General features: G+C 43.2%; 2 protein-coding genes and 1 long non-coding RNA gene across 23 annotated transcripts in view; 2 read left to right on the plus strand and 1 right to left on the minus strand.

Annotated features, from left to right (window-relative positions):
• LOC110521609 (protein zyg-11 homolog) overlaps nucleotides 1-4,949 on the minus strand; it is a 27,909-nt gene extending 22,960 nt beyond the window's left edge. The window contains exons 1-4 of one of the 4 annotated variants that reach the window (XM_021599286.3): nucleotides 4,409-4,945; nucleotides 1,947-2,112; nucleotides 1,565-1,776; nucleotides 1,157-1,474 (exon numbers count right to left, since the gene is read on the minus strand). In XM_021599286.3, the coding sequence (XP_021454961.3) occupies nucleotides 1,157-1,474; nucleotides 1,565-1,776; nucleotides 1,947-2,112; nucleotides 4,409-4,432 (720 nt within the window). In that variant the 5' untranslated portion in view covers nucleotides 4,433-4,945. Of the gene's footprint in view, nucleotides 1-1,156; nucleotides 1,777-1,946; nucleotides 2,113-4,408 lie in introns of all 4 variants that reach the window. The other 3 variants (XM_090231661.1, XM_021599284.3, XM_021599285.3) reach the window with 3 other exon arrangements.
• Nucleotides 4,052-9,681, plus strand: LOC110521610 (uncharacterized). Its single transcript, XR_016495188.1, has 2 exons — nucleotides 4,052-4,212; nucleotides 9,253-9,681. It is a non-coding gene; the product is annotated as an uncharacterized LOC110521610 (long non-coding RNA).
• Nucleotides 9,682-11,634: 1,953 nt separating this feature from the next.
• Nucleotides 11,635-18,162, plus strand: part of LOC110521611 (ras-specific guanine nucleotide-releasing factor RalGPS2) — a 141,786-nt gene continuing 135,258 nt past the window's right edge. For 7 of the 18 annotated variants that reach the window (XM_090231663.1, XM_021599289.3, XM_090231669.1 and 4 more), the window contains exon 1: nucleotides 11,681-11,830. The gene's annotated coding sequence lies outside the window, so the exon portion shown is untranslated. Of the gene's footprint in view, nucleotides 11,831-14,913; nucleotides 15,064-15,272; nucleotides 15,693-18,162 lie in introns of those variants that run through there. The other 11 variants (XM_090231662.1, XM_021599288.3, XM_021599291.3 and 8 more) reach the window with 7 other exon arrangements.

The following is an 18,162-nucleotide window of genomic DNA, read 5'->3' on the forward strand; positions in this document are numbered from 1 at the left end:
GCAAGTATAAACACCATGGGACCACGCAGCCGTCATACCACTCAGGAAGGAGACGCATTCTGTCTCCTAGAGATGAACATTCTTTGGTGACAAAAACGCAAATCAAACTCAGAACAGCAGCAAAGGACCTTGTTTCCTCCAGCATCTTCACGGGTACAAAAGTATCTATATCCATAGTAAAATGAGTCCTATATCGACATAACCTGAAAGGCCACTCGGCAAGGAAGAAGCCACTGCTCCAAAACCGCCATAAAAAAGCCATACTATGGTTTGCAACTGCACATGGGGACAAAGATCGTACTTTTTGTCCTCTGGTCTGATGAAACAAAAATAGAACTGTTTGGCCATAATGACCATAGTTATGTTTGGAGAAAAAGGGGGAGGCTTGCAAGCTGAAGAACACCATCCCAACCGTGAAGCACAGGGGTGGCAGCATCATGTTGTGGGGATGCTTTGCTGCAGGAGGGACTGGTGCACTTCACAAAATAGATGGCATCATGAGGATAGAAAATTAAGTGGATATCAGTCAGGAAGTTAAAGCTTGGTCGCAAATGGGTCTTCCAAATGGACAATGACCCCAAGCATACTTCCAAAGTCGTGGCAAAATGGCTTAAGGACAAAGTCAAAGTATTGGAGTGGCCTTCACAAAGCCCTGACCTCAATCCTATAGAACATTTGTGGGGAGAACTGAAAAAGCGTGTACGAGCAAGGAGGCCTCCAAACCTGACTCAGTTAAACCAGCTCTGTCAGGAGGAATGGACCAAAATTCACCCAACTTATTGTGGGAAGTTTGTGGAAGGCTTCCTGAAACATTTGACCCAAGTTAAACAATTTAAAGGCAATGCCACCAAATACTAATTGAGTGAATGTAAACTTCTGACTCACTTGGAATGTGAGGAAAGAAATAAAAGATGAAATAAATAATTCTCTCTACTATTATTCTGACATTTCACATTCTTAAAATAAAGTGGTGATCCTAACTGACCTAAGACAGGGAATTTTTACTTGGATTAAATGGCAGGAATTGTGAAAAACTGGGTTTAAATGTATTTGGCTAAGGTGTATGTAAACTTCAACTGTATATATGTATATTACACACACCTTATAGTGGAGGAAATCAATGTAAAACTTCAGCATCAGAGCTGTCCCCACCCACCTGCAGTGCCTCCAGTTGTCCAATGACAGCTAGTAGCTGGGCAGTGCTCATCTCCAGCCTCTTCAGCTGGTGTAGTGTTAGTGACCTCAGCCTCTCTCTGAGTCCCAGTAGAGGGTTGAGGTTGGTCACGGAGGTGTTGGACAGGTCCAGGCTCTCCAGGCGGGACAGGGAACACACATCAGCCAGCCCAGAGTCGTAGAAGTCCACATTGGCCAGGGAGAGGGACCGCAGCCCCTGGAGAGAGCTGAAACAGTGACATGACGGTTCCTCCAGAGAGGACATGGTCAGACCTGTAAGGACCAACCGCTGCAAGCTCTCCTGGGGGGGAGAGGGAGAAGGGGGAGAGTGAGAGAAGGTTAGTGTTTGTGGGTGTCTAACTGCTGGAGGCTCTCTTATTAGTGTGCTTACCCGGCAGTGTTTGTTGGAGGCAAGGCCATGTAGTATGTCAGAGATTGTGAGGTCAGCGTTGACCCTAGCAGCGTCCAGCTCCAGCAGGCGGTGAGGACAGAGAGCTCTCTGGAACGCCTCGGCAGAGATACGGGCCGTACGAATACACGCACGACGCAGCCGAAGGTACTCACTGCTACGAAACACTCCTACTGTACTGTCATTCAACAGACCTAGAAACACACACATACACACCTTTTTTGTTAGAGCGGAGACAAAATCATTTAAGGAATTAGCTCATTACTGCTCTAGACACTGCCTGTTTTGTGTTTTCTGCTAATGATCAACGTAAGGATCGAAGCTTGGATCTGTGACGGTTGACTACTTCATCCTCCTTGCTCACCTTCAGTGGCCATCTTAGCCAGCAGCTGGTCAGCTAGCTCCTGGGGAAACAGCAGAGAGTCTCTGAGACAGAGAGATCCATCAGCATGCTTCACACAGAACCTCTCCAGGTTCCTACTGACATAGGACAGACACAGATCCGTCAGAGATGCAGGGGATGCCTCATCCTGGAACACACAAGGCAAGAGATCACCATTAGACACTTATGCCCGCACTTCAAGGCAGTATTCCCAAATGGCATACCAAACATTTGAATAGATTGCCATTGTCGCAACCCCTATTACCAGCCTGTTCAACCTCTCTTTCATATCGTCTGAGATCCCCAAGGATTGGAAAGCTGCCGCAGTCATCCCCCTCTTCAAAGGGGGAGACACCCTGGACCCAAACTGTTACAGACCTATATCCATCCTGCCCTGCCTATCTAAGGTCTTCGAAAGCCAAGTCAACAAACAGGTCACTGACCATCTCGAATCCCACCGTACCTTCTCCGCTGTGCAATCTGGTTTCCGAGCCGGTCACGGGTGCACCTCAGCCACACTCAAGGTACTAAACGATATCATAACCGCCATCGATAAAAGACAGTACTGTGCAGGCGTCTTCATCGACCTTGCCAAGGCTTTCGACTCTGTCAATCACCATATTCTTATCAGCAGACTCAATAGCCTCGGTTTTTCGGATGACTGCCTTGCCTGGTTCACCAATTACTTTGCAGACAGAGTTCAGTGTGTCAAATCGGAGGGCATGCTGTCCGGTCCTCTGGCAGTCTCTATGGGGGTGCCACAGGGTTCAATTCTCGGGCCGACTCTTTTCTCTGTATATATCAATGATGTTGCTCTTGCTGCGGGCGATTCCCTGATCCACCTCTACGCAGACGACACCATTCTATATACCTTCGGCCCGTCATTGGACACTGTGCTATCTAACCTCCAAACGAGCTTCAATGCCATACAACACTCCTTCCGCGGCCTCCAACTGCTCTTAAACGCTAGTAAAACCAAATGCATGCTTTTCAACCGATCGCTGCCTGCACCCGCATGCCCGCCTAGCATCACCACCCTGGATGGTTCCGACCTTGAATATGTGGACATCTATAAGTACCTAGGTGTCTGGCTAGACTGCAAACTCTCCTTCCAGACTCATATCAAACATCTCCAATCGAAAATCAAATCAAGAGTCGGCTTTCTATTCCGCAACAAAGCCTCCTTCACTCACGCCGCCAAGCTTACCCTAGTAAAACGGACTATCCTACCGATCCTTGACTTTGGCGATGTCATCTACAAAATGGCTTCCAACACTCTACTCAGCAAACTGGATGCAGTCTATCACAGTGCCATCCGTTTTGTCACTAAAGCACCTTATACCACCCACAACTGCGACTTGTATGCTCTAGTCGGCTGGCCCTCGCTACATATTCGTCACCAGACCCACTGGCTCCAGGTCATCTACAAGTCCTTGCTAGGTAAAGCTCCGCCTTATCTCAGTTCACTGGTCACGATGGCAACACCCATCCGTAGCACTCGCTCCAGCAGGTGCATCTCACTGATCATCCCTAAAGCCAACACCTCATTTGGCCGCCTTTCGTTTCAGTACTCTGCTGCCTGTGACTGGAACGAACTGCAAAAATCGCTGAAGTTGGAGACTTATCTCCCTCACCAACTTCAAACATCAGCTATCTGAGCAGCTAACCGATCGCTGCAGCTGTACATAGTCTATTGGTAAATAGCCCACCCATTTTCACCTACCTCATTCCCATACTGTTTTTATTTATTTACTTTTCTGCTCTTTTGCACACCAATATCTCTACCTGTACATGACCATCTGATCATTTATCACTCCAGTGTTAATCTGCAAAATTGTAATTATTCGCCTACCTCCTCATGCCTTTTGCACACATTGTATATAGACTCCCCCTTTTTTTTCCTACTGTGTTATTGACTTGTTAATTGTTTACTCCATGTGTAACTCTGTGTTGTCTGTTCACACTGCTATGCTTTATCTTGGCCAGGTCGCAGTTGCAAATGAGAACTTGTTCTCAACTAGCCTACCTGGTTAAATAAAGGTGAAATAAATAAATAAATAGATATAATGTCCAAAGTTAAAATAGTCGCCAATGAGACCTGTTATCCAGATACACACAGGAGGAGGTAGAGAACGTCTGGTGGTGGTAATTTGTAAAAAATAAAAAATAACAGACACCTCCAGCTAAGGACAGGTTTAACTAGCCAGCAACGTTACGTTCGCGATCGTGGTGGATCAAATTTCATCAGGTACCGTTATATAGCTAGCTTGCTAGTTACTGATTTGCTATCGAAAACCCAAGGCATTCTAATCAAGGCATTCTGCCTTATCCCAAGGTAGCTAGTTAGTGTATATGCATAGGCTAGCTAGCTAACGTTAACTGTATGCTTTTTTAGATCAATGCACGACTGAATTTTAGAAATGTAAAGCGAAAAAAAACCTCACCATGGTCAAGGAATTGAAGGCCATATCATGCACAGTGAAACAGACGGGAAGGCTCGACACCTGACCAAAAATAAATATAGCTTTAGCCTCGGCTCGTCTTGTTAACTTGCTACTGTACCTAGATAGCCAAATCTAGCTGAAACTAGTTGTTGCGAAGAGCTAACAACTAACGTTAGCTAGCTAACTTGTTGGTACGAAAAGAGATGTTCCTGCAACATTTTCAGACCATGTCCGTTAGTTAACAGGGCTAATACGTATCTCTAAATCAACACACAGCCAGTTTGAACGTAAACATTCACCGGAGAAAACGATAGATGTAGCTATTTTTGTTGACAGACAGTAACAAAGGTCATGACACAGGAAGTACATCACCAGCTAGGAAGCTATTATTTACAGTATGCTAGGAATATACAGGGCGCTTTCGAGGATAAATGTTGTCTAGTCCCTTTCAAAGGTTGTTGCATTATGGAGATACAAATTGTCCGACTGCGCCTGTAGTATATGGAGCTATACACCTTTAATGTTGTTGTGATCAAATGTCATTCGTTTTTTTTATGAAGTCGCTTTCAAGTCACTGGTCATGGCTAGAAGGGATCCAGCTTTTGTAAAATAACGTCAAAAGGTATATTTGTTTCGAATTTTAGCAACCCGTGTCCAAACCTTAACCGAATTATCCTAACCTGCTATGTTAATTATCCAACCCTGCTACAAAAAGTCAAATCGGACGTTAATTTGACAATTCTTGGTTGGGCTGCCAATTTTTGGAGAAAGTTTGGAGTGAGATTTGCTGTATGAATTTCATTGCCCCCTGGCACAACCCCTAGTTGGGGGTTCTCCCCCGGGAATATTTTATTGTTTTAAAGCTCATTTTCTGTCATTCTATTTATTTTGACATGGTTTAGGCCTATGACCAGGGTGGAACATTTTAATAATAAAAACCACAGGTCAGGGGTATTCAGGATGCTTTGAGCATCAAATGAACACTCAAAATGCGACTACTTTGTTACTTTGAGATTTTGGGGTGATGAAATATACTTTTCTTTAAAACATATTTTTGAGGTGGTTTGACACTTTATTCAGACAGTAATGAAATGGGGGGACAGGCAAGTGGGAGAAACAGTGGGAATGTTGGAAGCAGGGATTGATTCCTGTTCTCATGTGGAAAGTTGTAAACGACACATGCTGGGGAGTTTAACCACTACACCAAGGCTCTACTCAGGAAATACTAATATTAATGGTTGATGGCAGTGGGTAACCAAATCATAGATTGCAGTCTCCTTGTCCATAGGTTAGTTTCAAGGTAAGGACACAAATATTTTGTAATTTGGGTACACCCCGCTTGCGCTCCAGGATGGTTGGCCACCCCTGATCCATATTTCCCAAGTGCTGAGAGTTTTAAAATGTTCTTGTTCTAACAATTAATTTCTCAAAATGAACCAACCTTCAAGAAAAATCAAATTAATATTCAGGTGGTTTATGCCAACTAGTTGAAGAACTAGTCCTTGCCATCATCTTACTCTACAAAGACAAAATATGATGTGTTTATGAGTTGTGAGTCTTCCTACCATCTATGCCATCTGTGCATGTGCACAAATACTAAAATGTCCTACAATTATATTTGAGGCCTGGAGCATTCAATATCCAGTGCTTATTTGTATGACTTATTCAATACTGCCCATGAATGGTGGCAAAAATACATAGCCTCATATATTTCATTTTTAAAGACACGAGTAGGCTTTTCAGATTTCAAATATGTTATTACAATGAAAAAAATATGAAGAAGTAAAATAATAAAACAAGTGTGGGGAATGGTAATAGTGTTCTTGCTGACAAGCACAATTATTACCCTATATTTTAGCCCATTGTTAAGCAGGAGAATTGTTCCACTAATCAGATATTTAATAGATCAGTTAATAGATATTTAAAACGCACATCCAATCCATCCGATCCCTTACATAACTAGACCAATCACATATGCTTCAATGTGCCGCGGTTAACAGTGCAGGGGTAAAACAGGGTAATGATGTGGGCCTCCCGAGTGGCACAGCGGTCTAAGGCACTGCATCACAGTGCTAGAGTCGTCACTACAGACCCGGGTTCGATCCTGGGCTGTTTCACAACCGGCCATGATCGGGAGTCCCATAGGGCGGCGAACAATTGGCCCAGCGTCGTCCGGGTTAGGGGAGGGTTTGGCTAGGGGGGCTTTAATTGGCTCATTGCACTTTAGCGACTCCTTGTGGCGGGCCGGGCACCTGCAGGCTGACCTCGTAGCGATTCCCTGTGGAGGGCCGGGCACCAGCGGTCGTCAGTTGAATGGTGTTTCCTCCGACACATTGGTGCAGCACGCTTCTTGGTTAAGCGGGCTGGTGTTTAGAAGCGCGGTTCCGCTGGTAGGCGATGCTTGTAGGTGATGTCATGGCTACTGTTGGGAGTGTTCTAAAAAATCTGCTAAAACAAGCATCTCTAGCTACCTTTTCCTTAAAAATAGATTATAATTCACTGCAAGTTCATCACATCAAGACGATCTCTCAATATTACATTGTTGTTCAACGGGGACCTGAAATTATTACCTCATCAGTCCAACACCAAGGTCACAAGTTGTGGACTTTTCAACACGTGAGGTTTTTAGACAGGGATTTTTATGACACTGCTCCTCCATTCGAATCACGGCTAGACTCATAAACTTTGAGGACGAAAAGGAGGTGAAGCAGCATTTGGATAACATAGGGGTAGATTTCAGCTACCAGTGTCACAGAGAGAAGGACCCTGAAGGTAAGGCATGACGTGCGCTGTCCCATGTGCTGAAGTGAGTGGTTGGGTCACTCAGTGTTGTTCAGCTCATGGTTACCCTTTCGCTGTCCCATAACTGGGGTGCTGAACCACTGATTCTGGTTGGTGTTTAGTTTGTTTATGCCTCATGTACTTGTACTGTAAGCTTTCCGCCTTCCACCTCATAAAAGTATCTAACCTATTTCTGCATGTACAGTGGGGCAAAAAATTATTTAGTCAGCCACCAATTGTGCAAGTTCTCCCACTTAAAAAGATGAGAGAGGCCTGTAATTTTCATCATAGCTACACTTCAACTATGACAGACAAAATGAGGAAAGAAAATCCAGAAAATCACATGGTAGGATTTTTAATGAATTTATTTGCAATTATGGTGGAAAATAAGTATTTGGTCAATAACAAAAGTTTATCTCAATACTTTGTTATATACCCTTTGTTGGCAATGACAGAGGTCAAACGTTTTCTGTAAGTCCTGGCTAGGCCACTCCAGGACCTTGAAATGCTTCTTACGAAGCCACTCCTTCGTTGCCCGGGCGATGTGTTTGGGATCATTGTCATGCTGAAAGACCCAGCCACGTTTAATCTTCAATGCCCTTGCTGATGGAAGGAGGTTTTCACTCAAAATCTCACGATACATGGCCCCATTCATTATTTCCTTTACACGGATCAGTCGACCTGGTCCCTTTGCAGAAAAACAGTCCCAAAGCATGATGTTTCTACCCCCATGCTTCACAGTAGGTATGGTGTTCTTTGGATGCAGCTCAGCATTCTTTGTCCTCCAAACACGACGAGTTGAGTTTTTACAAAAAAGTTTTATTTTGGTTTCATCTGACCATATGACATTCTCCCAATCTTCTTCTGGATCATCCAAATGCTCTCTAGCAAACTTCAGACGGACCTGGACATGTTCTGGCTTAAGCAGGGGGACACGTCTGGCACTGCAGGATTTGTGTCCCTGGCGGCGTAGTGTGTTACTGATGGTAGGCTTAGTTACTTTGGTCCCAGCTCTCTGCAGGTCATTCACTAGGTCCCCCCGTGTGGTTCTGGGATTTTTGCTCACCGTTCTTGTGATCATTTTGACCCCACGGGGTGAGATCTTGCGTGGAGCCCCAGATCGAGGGAGATTATCAGTGGTCTTGTATGTCTTCCATTTCCTAATAATTGCTCCCACAGTTGATTTCTTCAAACCAAGCTGCTTACCTATTGCAGATTCAGTCTTCCCAGCCTGGTGCAGGTCTACAATTTAGTTTCTGGTGTCCTTTGACAGCTCTTTGGTCTTGGCCATAGTGGAGTTTGGAGTGTGACTGTTTGAGGTTGTGGACAGGTGTCATTTATACTGATAACAAGTTCAAACAGGTGCCATTAATACAGGTAACAAGTGGAGGACAGAGGAGCCTCTTAAAGAAGAAGTTACAGGTCTGTGAGAGACAGAAATCTTGCTTGTTTGTAGGTGACCAAATACTTATTTTCCACCATAATTTGCAAATAAATTCATTAAAAATCCTACAATGTGATTTTCTGGATTTTTTCCCCTAATTTTGTCTGTCATAGTTGAAGTGTAGCTATGATGAAAATTACAGGCCTCTCTCATCTTTTTAAGTGGGAGAACTTGCACAATTGGTGGCTGACTAAATACTTTTTTGCCCCACTGTATGTATTCTGTTGTCATGGTGTCAAAGGCTTGCTGACTACATGGAAGGAGTGAAAGAAAACATTGAGTCTACCACCCAGGTGCTCAAACACAATTGTGAGATGAATAAACATGGTGAAGGCTTCTACAAGCTTAGGGTTTACTATGTCCAAGGGAGGTACATGACTGAACTACACTACACTTAATCCCATTCAGTAGAAGATTATAACAGCAAAGTCTGCAACAATTTGCATTTCTCAGATTGACAAGTCATTTGAAAGGTTAGAGTGTGGCATGACAAAAACATGTTTTCAGACATGTCATCTTATTAATAAGAAATATAAGGATGATAAGAAAATACAGACAGACAGACCCTGAATCCATCCCCCAGTGGTCAAACTCACCATGTTCTACATCTCTCCACCAGGGGAAGTTGCAGATAATCTGAAGATGGCCTACTGCTTCATGACGGCCTACAGCAGTAGTGGTAAGAAGTCTGTGGACTCGTGTCAAAACGTGGGTCTCTTCACTGACGTTGGTTGAGCCATGAAGGCCGGCCCTGACTCAGGGGGCAAAAGGTTGAAGGATTCACTAATGTGCGTGTTTTAGATTTAGGTATGTCATTTTAGGCGGGAATTGAAAAAAAGGGTCCAATCCTTTGTGTGTGGATGATTTATATGGGGCTCTGTAAAATATAACATGTTTTTTTCTCTATAGGGGACCAACTTAATATTTTTGCATCCAATGAGATTGTTCCTCTCGACATGGAGAAAGGACAGATTCTCAGTCCAACACATCTATCTGCCTGAACATTGACAACAACTTGACTTGATTAAAATGAGTTCATGCAAACAGGTCTGTTCACGTGGTGTCATTATAGTTATAAATCCATGGTGGAGAGTATCTCATCCCACATTGACAGTGGACAAACAGCGCCATTTAAGTGTGTGGTCGTGTTAAAATGCAGCTGTTTGCGAAGTTCATAGGTTCTGCCATAAGATGGAGTCAAAGTCAAGGAAAACTAGCGTGATATGGCAAATCCACTGTCCATGAGTACATCAGGGCAGGTCAGAGTTTTATTTTGTCGTCTAATTTGCTCATCCCATTTGATGTCATGTGATGTGTTAAAAATAGAATAATCTGGTGGGACATATTCACGTTATGGAGTAAAGCGCTTCAGATCAGACAGATAATGTGACGTTTCGGTCAGAATTGCTGAAACATTTATTTTTATTTTTTTGCACCCATATTATTATTAAAGTACCAGCCTTCAATGGGCCAATTTGACAATATTGTAACGACCCAGGGTTTATATCCGCGGAAATCGTCTCTGCTGCTCGAGCATACTTCTGCGGCACAGTCGATAGCGCGCCTGACCTCCAGGGTTCGAGACCTGCTCCCTGCTGTTTCATTACAAAACATTGATGTAAACATATTCTATTGTCTTGCTACTTCCAAATCCAGCAGAGAAGCACACTGGTCACATCCGAGATAAAAACTTGTCTGTAATGCAAAATATTTGGGGGTGTAGCGAGAAACCTAAAAACAGACCTTTATCCTCTCTCTTACCATTCATTACCCGTGGCAATTTCACTGGCATATCATCCACTCTCGTAGACACTTAACTAAACAGTGCCCAGCTCTGTCTCGCGACCCCGGTAGGTGCCAGTCAAGACTCCACACGCGCAGCATTCTCTGGTGTACTGGCACACGGTGGTAGGAATCACCGTTATCTGTAGCCACAGATCTAGGATTAGTTTACACTCCCTAGTAACATTGGGGGAGACATAAAACATATTTTAGAGCAGTGTTTAGGCAGTCTGGTCTCATAGACTAAACGTAACATAGTAACATAAATCCTGGACACTCGTATTAGTTAGTATATGTTAGGTTTGATATGGTTACATAAAACAGATGAGTACTTAACGCAAAAACAAAAGTAGGATGGTTGGTTGGTGTGGATGGGTAGGAATGAATGTCTAGCAACTCAAAGGTTGGGAGTTTGAATTTCATCAGGGACAACTTTGGAATTTTAGCTAATGAGCAACTTTACAACTGCTTACTACGTTTTAGCTACTTTGCAAGAACTTAGCACGCTTTCCTAACTTTACTCCTTTAACCTAACTCCTAAACCTAACCCGAACCCCTGGCCTAGTGTAACAGTATAAGTTTAGACCGTCCCCTCGCCCATACCCGGGCGCGAACCAGGGACCTTCTGCACACATCAACAGTCACCCTCGAAGCATCGTTACCCATCGCTCCACAAAAGCCACCACCCTTGCAGAGCAAGGGGAACTACTACTTCAAGGTCTCAGAGCAGGTTACGTCACCGATTGAAACGCTATTTAGTGCGTACCGCTAACTAAGCTAGCCGTTTCACATCCGTTACACTAGCTAACGTTAGCCAGCTTGCTAAGGTTAGCCACCTAACTGTCTAGCTAGAATTCGTAACATATCATATTTTTTTCAAATTTTGTAACATATAGTTAATTTTGCAAAGTTTAACATATTCTGTATTTTGCAAATTCGTAACATATGTCACGAATTACAATTCGTATTATATCATACAAAATTGGTGCCTGACATCCACAAATTAAAACATACCATTGGACATGTCATTTATTATCCTGAAAACTAGGCTTTCGGATTTCCGTACACGAAGTGCTCTGAGACCAGGTTGCAGCGGGCGACTTTCTAAATCCCGCCATTTTTCCCGTGTCCATTCACCCTTATTCAAAACAGAACACATCTGTTGCAAGTTTCGGATTTAGCTACACACGTACACAACAATACGACTTGCTCTGAGACCAGGTTTCAGCGGGCAACAGCGAAGGCGAGCGAACTTTCTAAATCCCGCCCCTTTTCTCGTGTCTATTCAATCCTCATTCAAAACAGAACACAGCTGTTGCAGAGCACACCGCTTTTGGCTTTGTAGGAGCCTCTGAAATTTGCTGGGGTCGAGTTTGCCTTCCCGAAAAGAGGAATTTGGCACCCATTTCTGTGTGGTGAGTGTCTGGTTTATGTCTGTTTTCGTAAGCTAGGGTGTGTGGCAGCATCCCTGATGCTAAATCCATTTGCGCGGAAGGTTAGCTAACGTTATCCACAGGAGTAAGCCACACTAACGACGTTAAGTATTCTCTTTGAAGGTTTAAGTAAAGCGTTTATTTTGAGTTGAATAGTATTATGTGTTGCAGTAACGTTAAGTACGTTAGCTAACGTTAACTACCTTGCATTACACCACAGCCAGTTCTAGCTCTCAGAATGTCTTAAGATGTTTGCACTTGTCGAGTTAGCTAACGTTAGCTATTGTAGGTAGTCAACCTTTGTTTGCCGAGTTTAGTTAGCAAACTAACTAGCAACTGTCTTTAATGTCGTTGCTATTTGTGTTTTTTTAGCCAACTGAGATGGCAAGCTGGCTAACGGTTATTTGCGCGTGTTGTCCCCCTGATGTTAGCGCTAAGCTGATGGCTACTGAAACGCCTTGTCTCGGGTTGTCTTGGACTCAGAACCCCCCTCACTGTCCCGCCCAGCTCCGGGGAGTGTTTCGGGTGGGGCGTGTTTTTTTTCTCTCTCACTAAAATGGCTTGGATATAAACATAAACTGCCGGTTGGCTACATGTCTTTCAATATATATATATATATTACTATGTGCAGTTAGTCTGAAAAAGCAGAGCACTTTTAGGGGAGGTGCAACGGCCTGTAGTTCATGCACAGGCAAGAAGCATCACGTTAGCCAGTCAGCCGTTGCAATACGAATTCATTAATCTTTCATGACAGGTTGGCATCAACATCGTGGTGCCTGCCTACTGTAGCTAGGATATGTCAGCATCAGTGATTAGCTAGGTAACGTTAGGCCCTGAAACGTACCAGTTAAAAGCAATACCGTGGGTCGATATTTGATTTCAAAGGGTGAGTGTTTAGTAATGAATTTATTATTTGTAATGCACAGTCAAGCACGTCTCATGTCCCACATCATTAGCTAGATGAGCCATGTTTAACAGATTGCTGATGCATCTTTCATTGCTGCCTTCAATGCCTTGATATTGCTAGGCCACTCTTGCTGGGCAAAGCAGGGACTCTACAGCAACATATATCAATCATGCCACATGCCATGCAGGCAGATTTCCGTTAACCCAGTAATATCTGTCAAGCAGTATAAGCTCGTGTTCCATAACTGAGATGCAGGTCTGGACATTAAAAAAAAAAAAACATTTTTTTTTACTTGTCGAAAGAGCTCAAGTCACTTGTCCCCCGCCCCGGAGGACACCACTCCAATTCGGCTTAGCCTAATTGTTTGATATTGTTTTTTTTGTGTGATTTCTTTAACTTGTCCATTCGGCCAGCTTAAATCTATATTTATTATTATTATATATTTGTTTTATTATACTTGCCCCGGGGAAGCGGACAAGCGTTGATGTCGAGCCCTGAGATGCCGTATAGTCATGGTAGTTAGTGCCTTTACAGCCTGGTTGATCTCAGGCTGTACTGTAGCCAACACCTCTATCCTATCATAACTTGTCATGCCATACACGTTTGGCATGACGTAGAACGAACACAGAGAGGAGTTTGCTAAATTAGCACTTTAGCAGATCTGGACCACCAGGCTATATATATTAGCCTTGGTTGGATACACAGAAAACTACAGAAATGTGTATTGTAGGCGCACTTCTGCATTGGCAGATTAACATTCTCTCAAGATGAATATAACTCGCAAGATAGATTTGAGTTGGGTTAGATGCTCATATCTACATAGCTACAATTGTCGTGTCTATCCATTGGTAAAAGATAAAGTGAATAGTGTGATATTGAATGTTTAGATAAAGTTCCAGAATTCAGCCCTAATAAGAGATCACAGCCACTGAGTTTCCCTGGCAGATCTCCTGTAGAATAAATTATTTATTTTCATGCATGACTAGAGCTGTTGCATAGGATGCAGAGCAATATAAACTGAACATAAATATAAATGCAACAATTTCAGAGATTTTACTGAGTTACAGGTCATATCAGGAAATCAGTAAATTTAAATAAATTAGGCCCTAATCTATGAATTTCACATGACTGGGATTACAGATATACATATGTTAGTCAAAAATAAGTAGGGGCGTGGATCGGAACCAGTCAGTATCTGGTGTGACCAATTTCCCCATGCAGCACAATACATCTCCTTCGCATAGAGTTGATCAGGCTGTTGATTGTGGAATGTTGGCCCACTCCTATTCAATGCCTGTGAAGTTGCTGGGTATTAGTGGGAACTGGAACCCGCTGTTGTGCACATCAATCCAAAGCATCCCAAACATGCAGATTGGGTGACATGTCTGCTGAGTATGCAGGCCTTGGAAGAATTGGGACATTTTGACATCAGCAAACCGCTCGCACAAACAATGCCACACACACGGTCTGCCATCTGCCCGGTACAGTTGAAACCAGCTCATGAACTATGAGACCAACACTTTACATGTTGTGTTTATATTTTTGTTTAGTGTGTATATATTATTTTTACTAAACTTTGGGGGGGGGGGGGGGGGGGTAAAATCTCTGGATGAATCTGTTTGTCTACCCCTGGTGTACAGAGCATTCAATAATCAAGATTAGTAAGGGAAAGTTTCACCATAATATAGGGAAAGGGAATACCTAGTCAGTTGCACAACTGAATGCATTCAACTGAATTATTTCTTCTGCATTTAACCCAACCCTTTTGAATTAGAGAGGTGTGTGTATGGGGGGGGGGGGGGGGGGCTGCCTAAATCGACATCCACGTCATCAGTGCCCGTGAAGCAGTTGTTGTTGGGGGTTAACTTTCTGACTCAACGGCAGATGTTTTCCACATTGCTGGCTCAGGGATTCGAACCAGTGATCTTCCGGTTACTGGCCCAATGCTCTTTATCTAATTTTATCTTTTTTCTTCCCATCACTATATATCACTGGCCCTCCCTGACTGTCCCACACGAACACTGGTTAGTGCAGTCTAATCTAAGTGGTAGTACTGCTGTGTTCTAGGTGCGCCCATCTGGTGCTGTAGTTGTGTTCTCTCTTTCCAAGGCCTGAAATGTGATTAGCTGTAAAATGAGACTCTCTGCTGTGTGTGTGTGTGTGTGCGTGCGCTACAGGGCATGCGTCAGATGTCAGCGCCATGGTCTGTCTCGGGTTTAGTCAGCCTACTCTGGGTTTTGTCCCTCCTCGGATGACATGGGACTTTCTTAGAGTCCGGATTTGTTATTGTTTTGCGAACTAAACTGAGGTGAGGAGCATGGTGTTCTAGCTGATAGCTGTTCTATCGCATGCGCAATGATTTCTGAGAAGGGGGGGAAAAAGTGTTTGTTCGCAGTAACCTCTTTGTTGTAATATCCCAAACAGATGTGGCAGTTACACCACTTTAGGATTCTAGCTTTAAATTGCAACATGTGTCCTGGTCTGTGTGTGTCTCAATGTTGGTGTTTGTGAACCGTTTCAAGAAGCAAGGCGTATGTCACGTCAGTACTTCACAAGAGAGGCATTGGAACGTGTTGATTTTTTTGGCTGAGATAATGGATGGGCTGGACATGCCTACAGATGATTTTGGATTGGTCTGCCATGTAGCACGCTTCTGTCTATAACACGAGCTGCTCAGTATGTGTAGATAATCCTTGGAAACGCAGCTTTTTTAGCCATGGGGAACTGCAAAAGTGTTGCTACTGCTCTTAACAACATTACTGTCCAGAATTTAGCAGGAGCTATCAACAAAGATCACTGGAAAAAATTGTGATGGACTACTTTCTGCACAGTTACTGTGAACTGGAGTGACTTGACACAACAAGGGGCCAAACAAAGCTGTAGCTAGCTGCAAACAGAAAATACATGCTACCGTGAAGTGTTTATCCATGTATACGGGTAAGAGTCAAGCTAAATTTTAAGTACACTTGCCAATTTTACGTGTATGATATGAATATTGCTAGACAGATGTCATTTGCATTGCTAGTTATAGCCTATTGTTACCTAGCTAGCGCAAATTGACACTAGTTACTACAACATTTCATGCACGGTGGCTAGCTATGACGATCAGTTTGTATTGCTAGTAGAATGGGTTGGGATTATGGTTCATTGTTCATGTTCAAATGTTCATTTTGTCCCATAAAGATTATTTTTTATAGCCGAAATACCTTCGTTTGTAGTTCACGTTTGGTTGAGAAATCCACCGGAAACTGCGGTCACGACAACGCCAAAAAATATTCCAAATTAGATCCATAATATCGACAGAAACATTGGCAAATGTTTTTTATAATCAACCCTCAAGGTGTTTTTCAAATATCTATTCGATAATATATCAACAGGGACAGGTGGCTTCTTAGTAGGACATAGAGAAACAATGGTCGCATTTGGTCTATTACGCACAAATCACTCTGAGAGCCTCCAGCTGACCACTGACGCAATGTTGTCGTTCAGGCTCATTTTTCAAAATAAAAGCCTGAAACTATTTATTGTGACACTAGACACATTAGGGAAGCCATAGAAAAAGGAACCTGGTTGATATCCCATTCACTGCTCAATAGGAACGCAGAGCTTTCTAAATAAGAGTCCCTTCCTGATTGGATTTTTCTCAGGCTTTCGCCTGCAATATCAGTTCTGTTATACTCACAGACAATATTTTTACAGTTTTGGAAACTTTAGAGTGTTTTCTATCTTAAGCTGTCAATTATATGCATATTCTAGCATCTTGTCCTGACTAAATAGCCCGTTTTACTTTGGGAACGTTATTTTTCCAAAAATGAAAATGGTGCCCCCTAGTTTCAAGAGGTTAAACCACTTGTGTTGATTTAGCAGTATGCTTAGGTTCATTGTCTTGCTGAAAGGTGAACCTCTGTCCCAGTCTCAAATCTCTGGAAGATTGAAACAGGTTTCCCTCAAGAATTTCCTTGTATTTAGCGCCATCCATCATTCCTTCAATTCTGACCAGTTTCCCAGTCCCTGATGATGGAAAAACATCCTCACAGCATGATGCTGCCACCACCATGCTTCACTGTGGGGATGATGTTCTTGGGGTGATGAGAGGTGTTGGGTTTGCGCCAGACACAGCGTTTTCCTTGATGGCCAAAAAGCTACATTTTTGTCTCATCTGACCAGAGTACCTCCTTCCATATGTTTGGGGAGTCTCCCACATGCCTTTTGGTGAACACAATGTGTTTGCTTATTTTTTTTCTTCACGCAATGGCTTTTCCCCCTCTTCAAGTAATGGCTTTTTTTCTGGCCACTCTTCTGTAAAGCCCAGCTCTGTGGAATGTACGGCTTAGTGGTCCTATGGACAGATATTTCAATTTCCGCTGTGGAACTTTGCAGATCCTTCAGGGCTATCTTTGGTCTCTTTGTTGCCTCTGATTAATGCCCTCCTTGCCTGGTCCTTGAGTTTTGGTGGGTGGCCCTCTTGGCAAGTTTGTTCTGGTGCCATATTCTTCCATTTTTTAAATAATGGATTTAATGGTGCCCTGTGGGATGTTCAAAGTTTCAGATTTTTTTATAACCCAACCCTGATCTGCACTTCTCCACAACTTTGTCCCTGATCTGTTTGGAGTGCTCCTTGATCTTCGTGGTGCCCCTTGCTTAGTGGTGTTGCACACTCTGGGGCCTTTCATAACAGGTTATATATATGAGATCGTGACAGATCATGTCACACTTAGATTGCACACAGGTGGACTTTATTTAACTAATTATGTGACTTCTGAAGGTAATTAGTTGCACCAGGTCTTATTTAGGGGCTTCATAGAAAAGGGGGTGAATACATGCACGCACCCTTTTCCGTTAAAAACAAACCCCCAAAAACTATTTTTAAACAAGTTTATTTTATTTCACTAATTTGGACTATTTTGTATGTCCATTACATGAAATCCAAGTAAAATCCATTTAAATTACAGGTTGTAATGCAACAAAATAGGAAAACCGCCAAGTGGGATGAATACTCTTGCAAGACACTGTGTGTGTTGTGCCCATAGTTAAGGAGCTCATGTGGCCCCTTGCCAACTTCAGTCTGCCGGTTGGGCTGTCACTCAAGATAATGTCTCAACTTTCACTTCCGGAAACCAGAGTAGAGACCCACAGTCTGAAGCTGACTTCCCCTCTGGTACCACAAGCAAGTAGGCTACCCGGCTGCCAGGGGAGGCTGCCCTCCCTTGATCATACTGGTCTGGAACTGGATGTCTCCGCCTGTACTTATACTGGGAGTGGCTCAAACAACTACAAGTGGCACACTGTCTCCCTCTCTCTGTTCTGTTCCTCCAGTCTCATTCTCAACTCGGGCGATATATCTAATTCATTTGATAAATTTGAATTTATGTTTATGCCTTTTTCCCCAAGAAAGTTTTAAGAAATT

This window comes from Oncorhynchus mykiss, chromosome 4 (assembly GCF_057628025.1).
Source record: "Oncorhynchus mykiss isolate SJ-2025 chromosome 4, ASM5762802v1, whole genome shotgun sequence".
Lineage (NCBI taxonomy): Eukaryota > Metazoa > Chordata > Actinopteri > Salmoniformes > Salmonidae > Oncorhynchus > Oncorhynchus mykiss.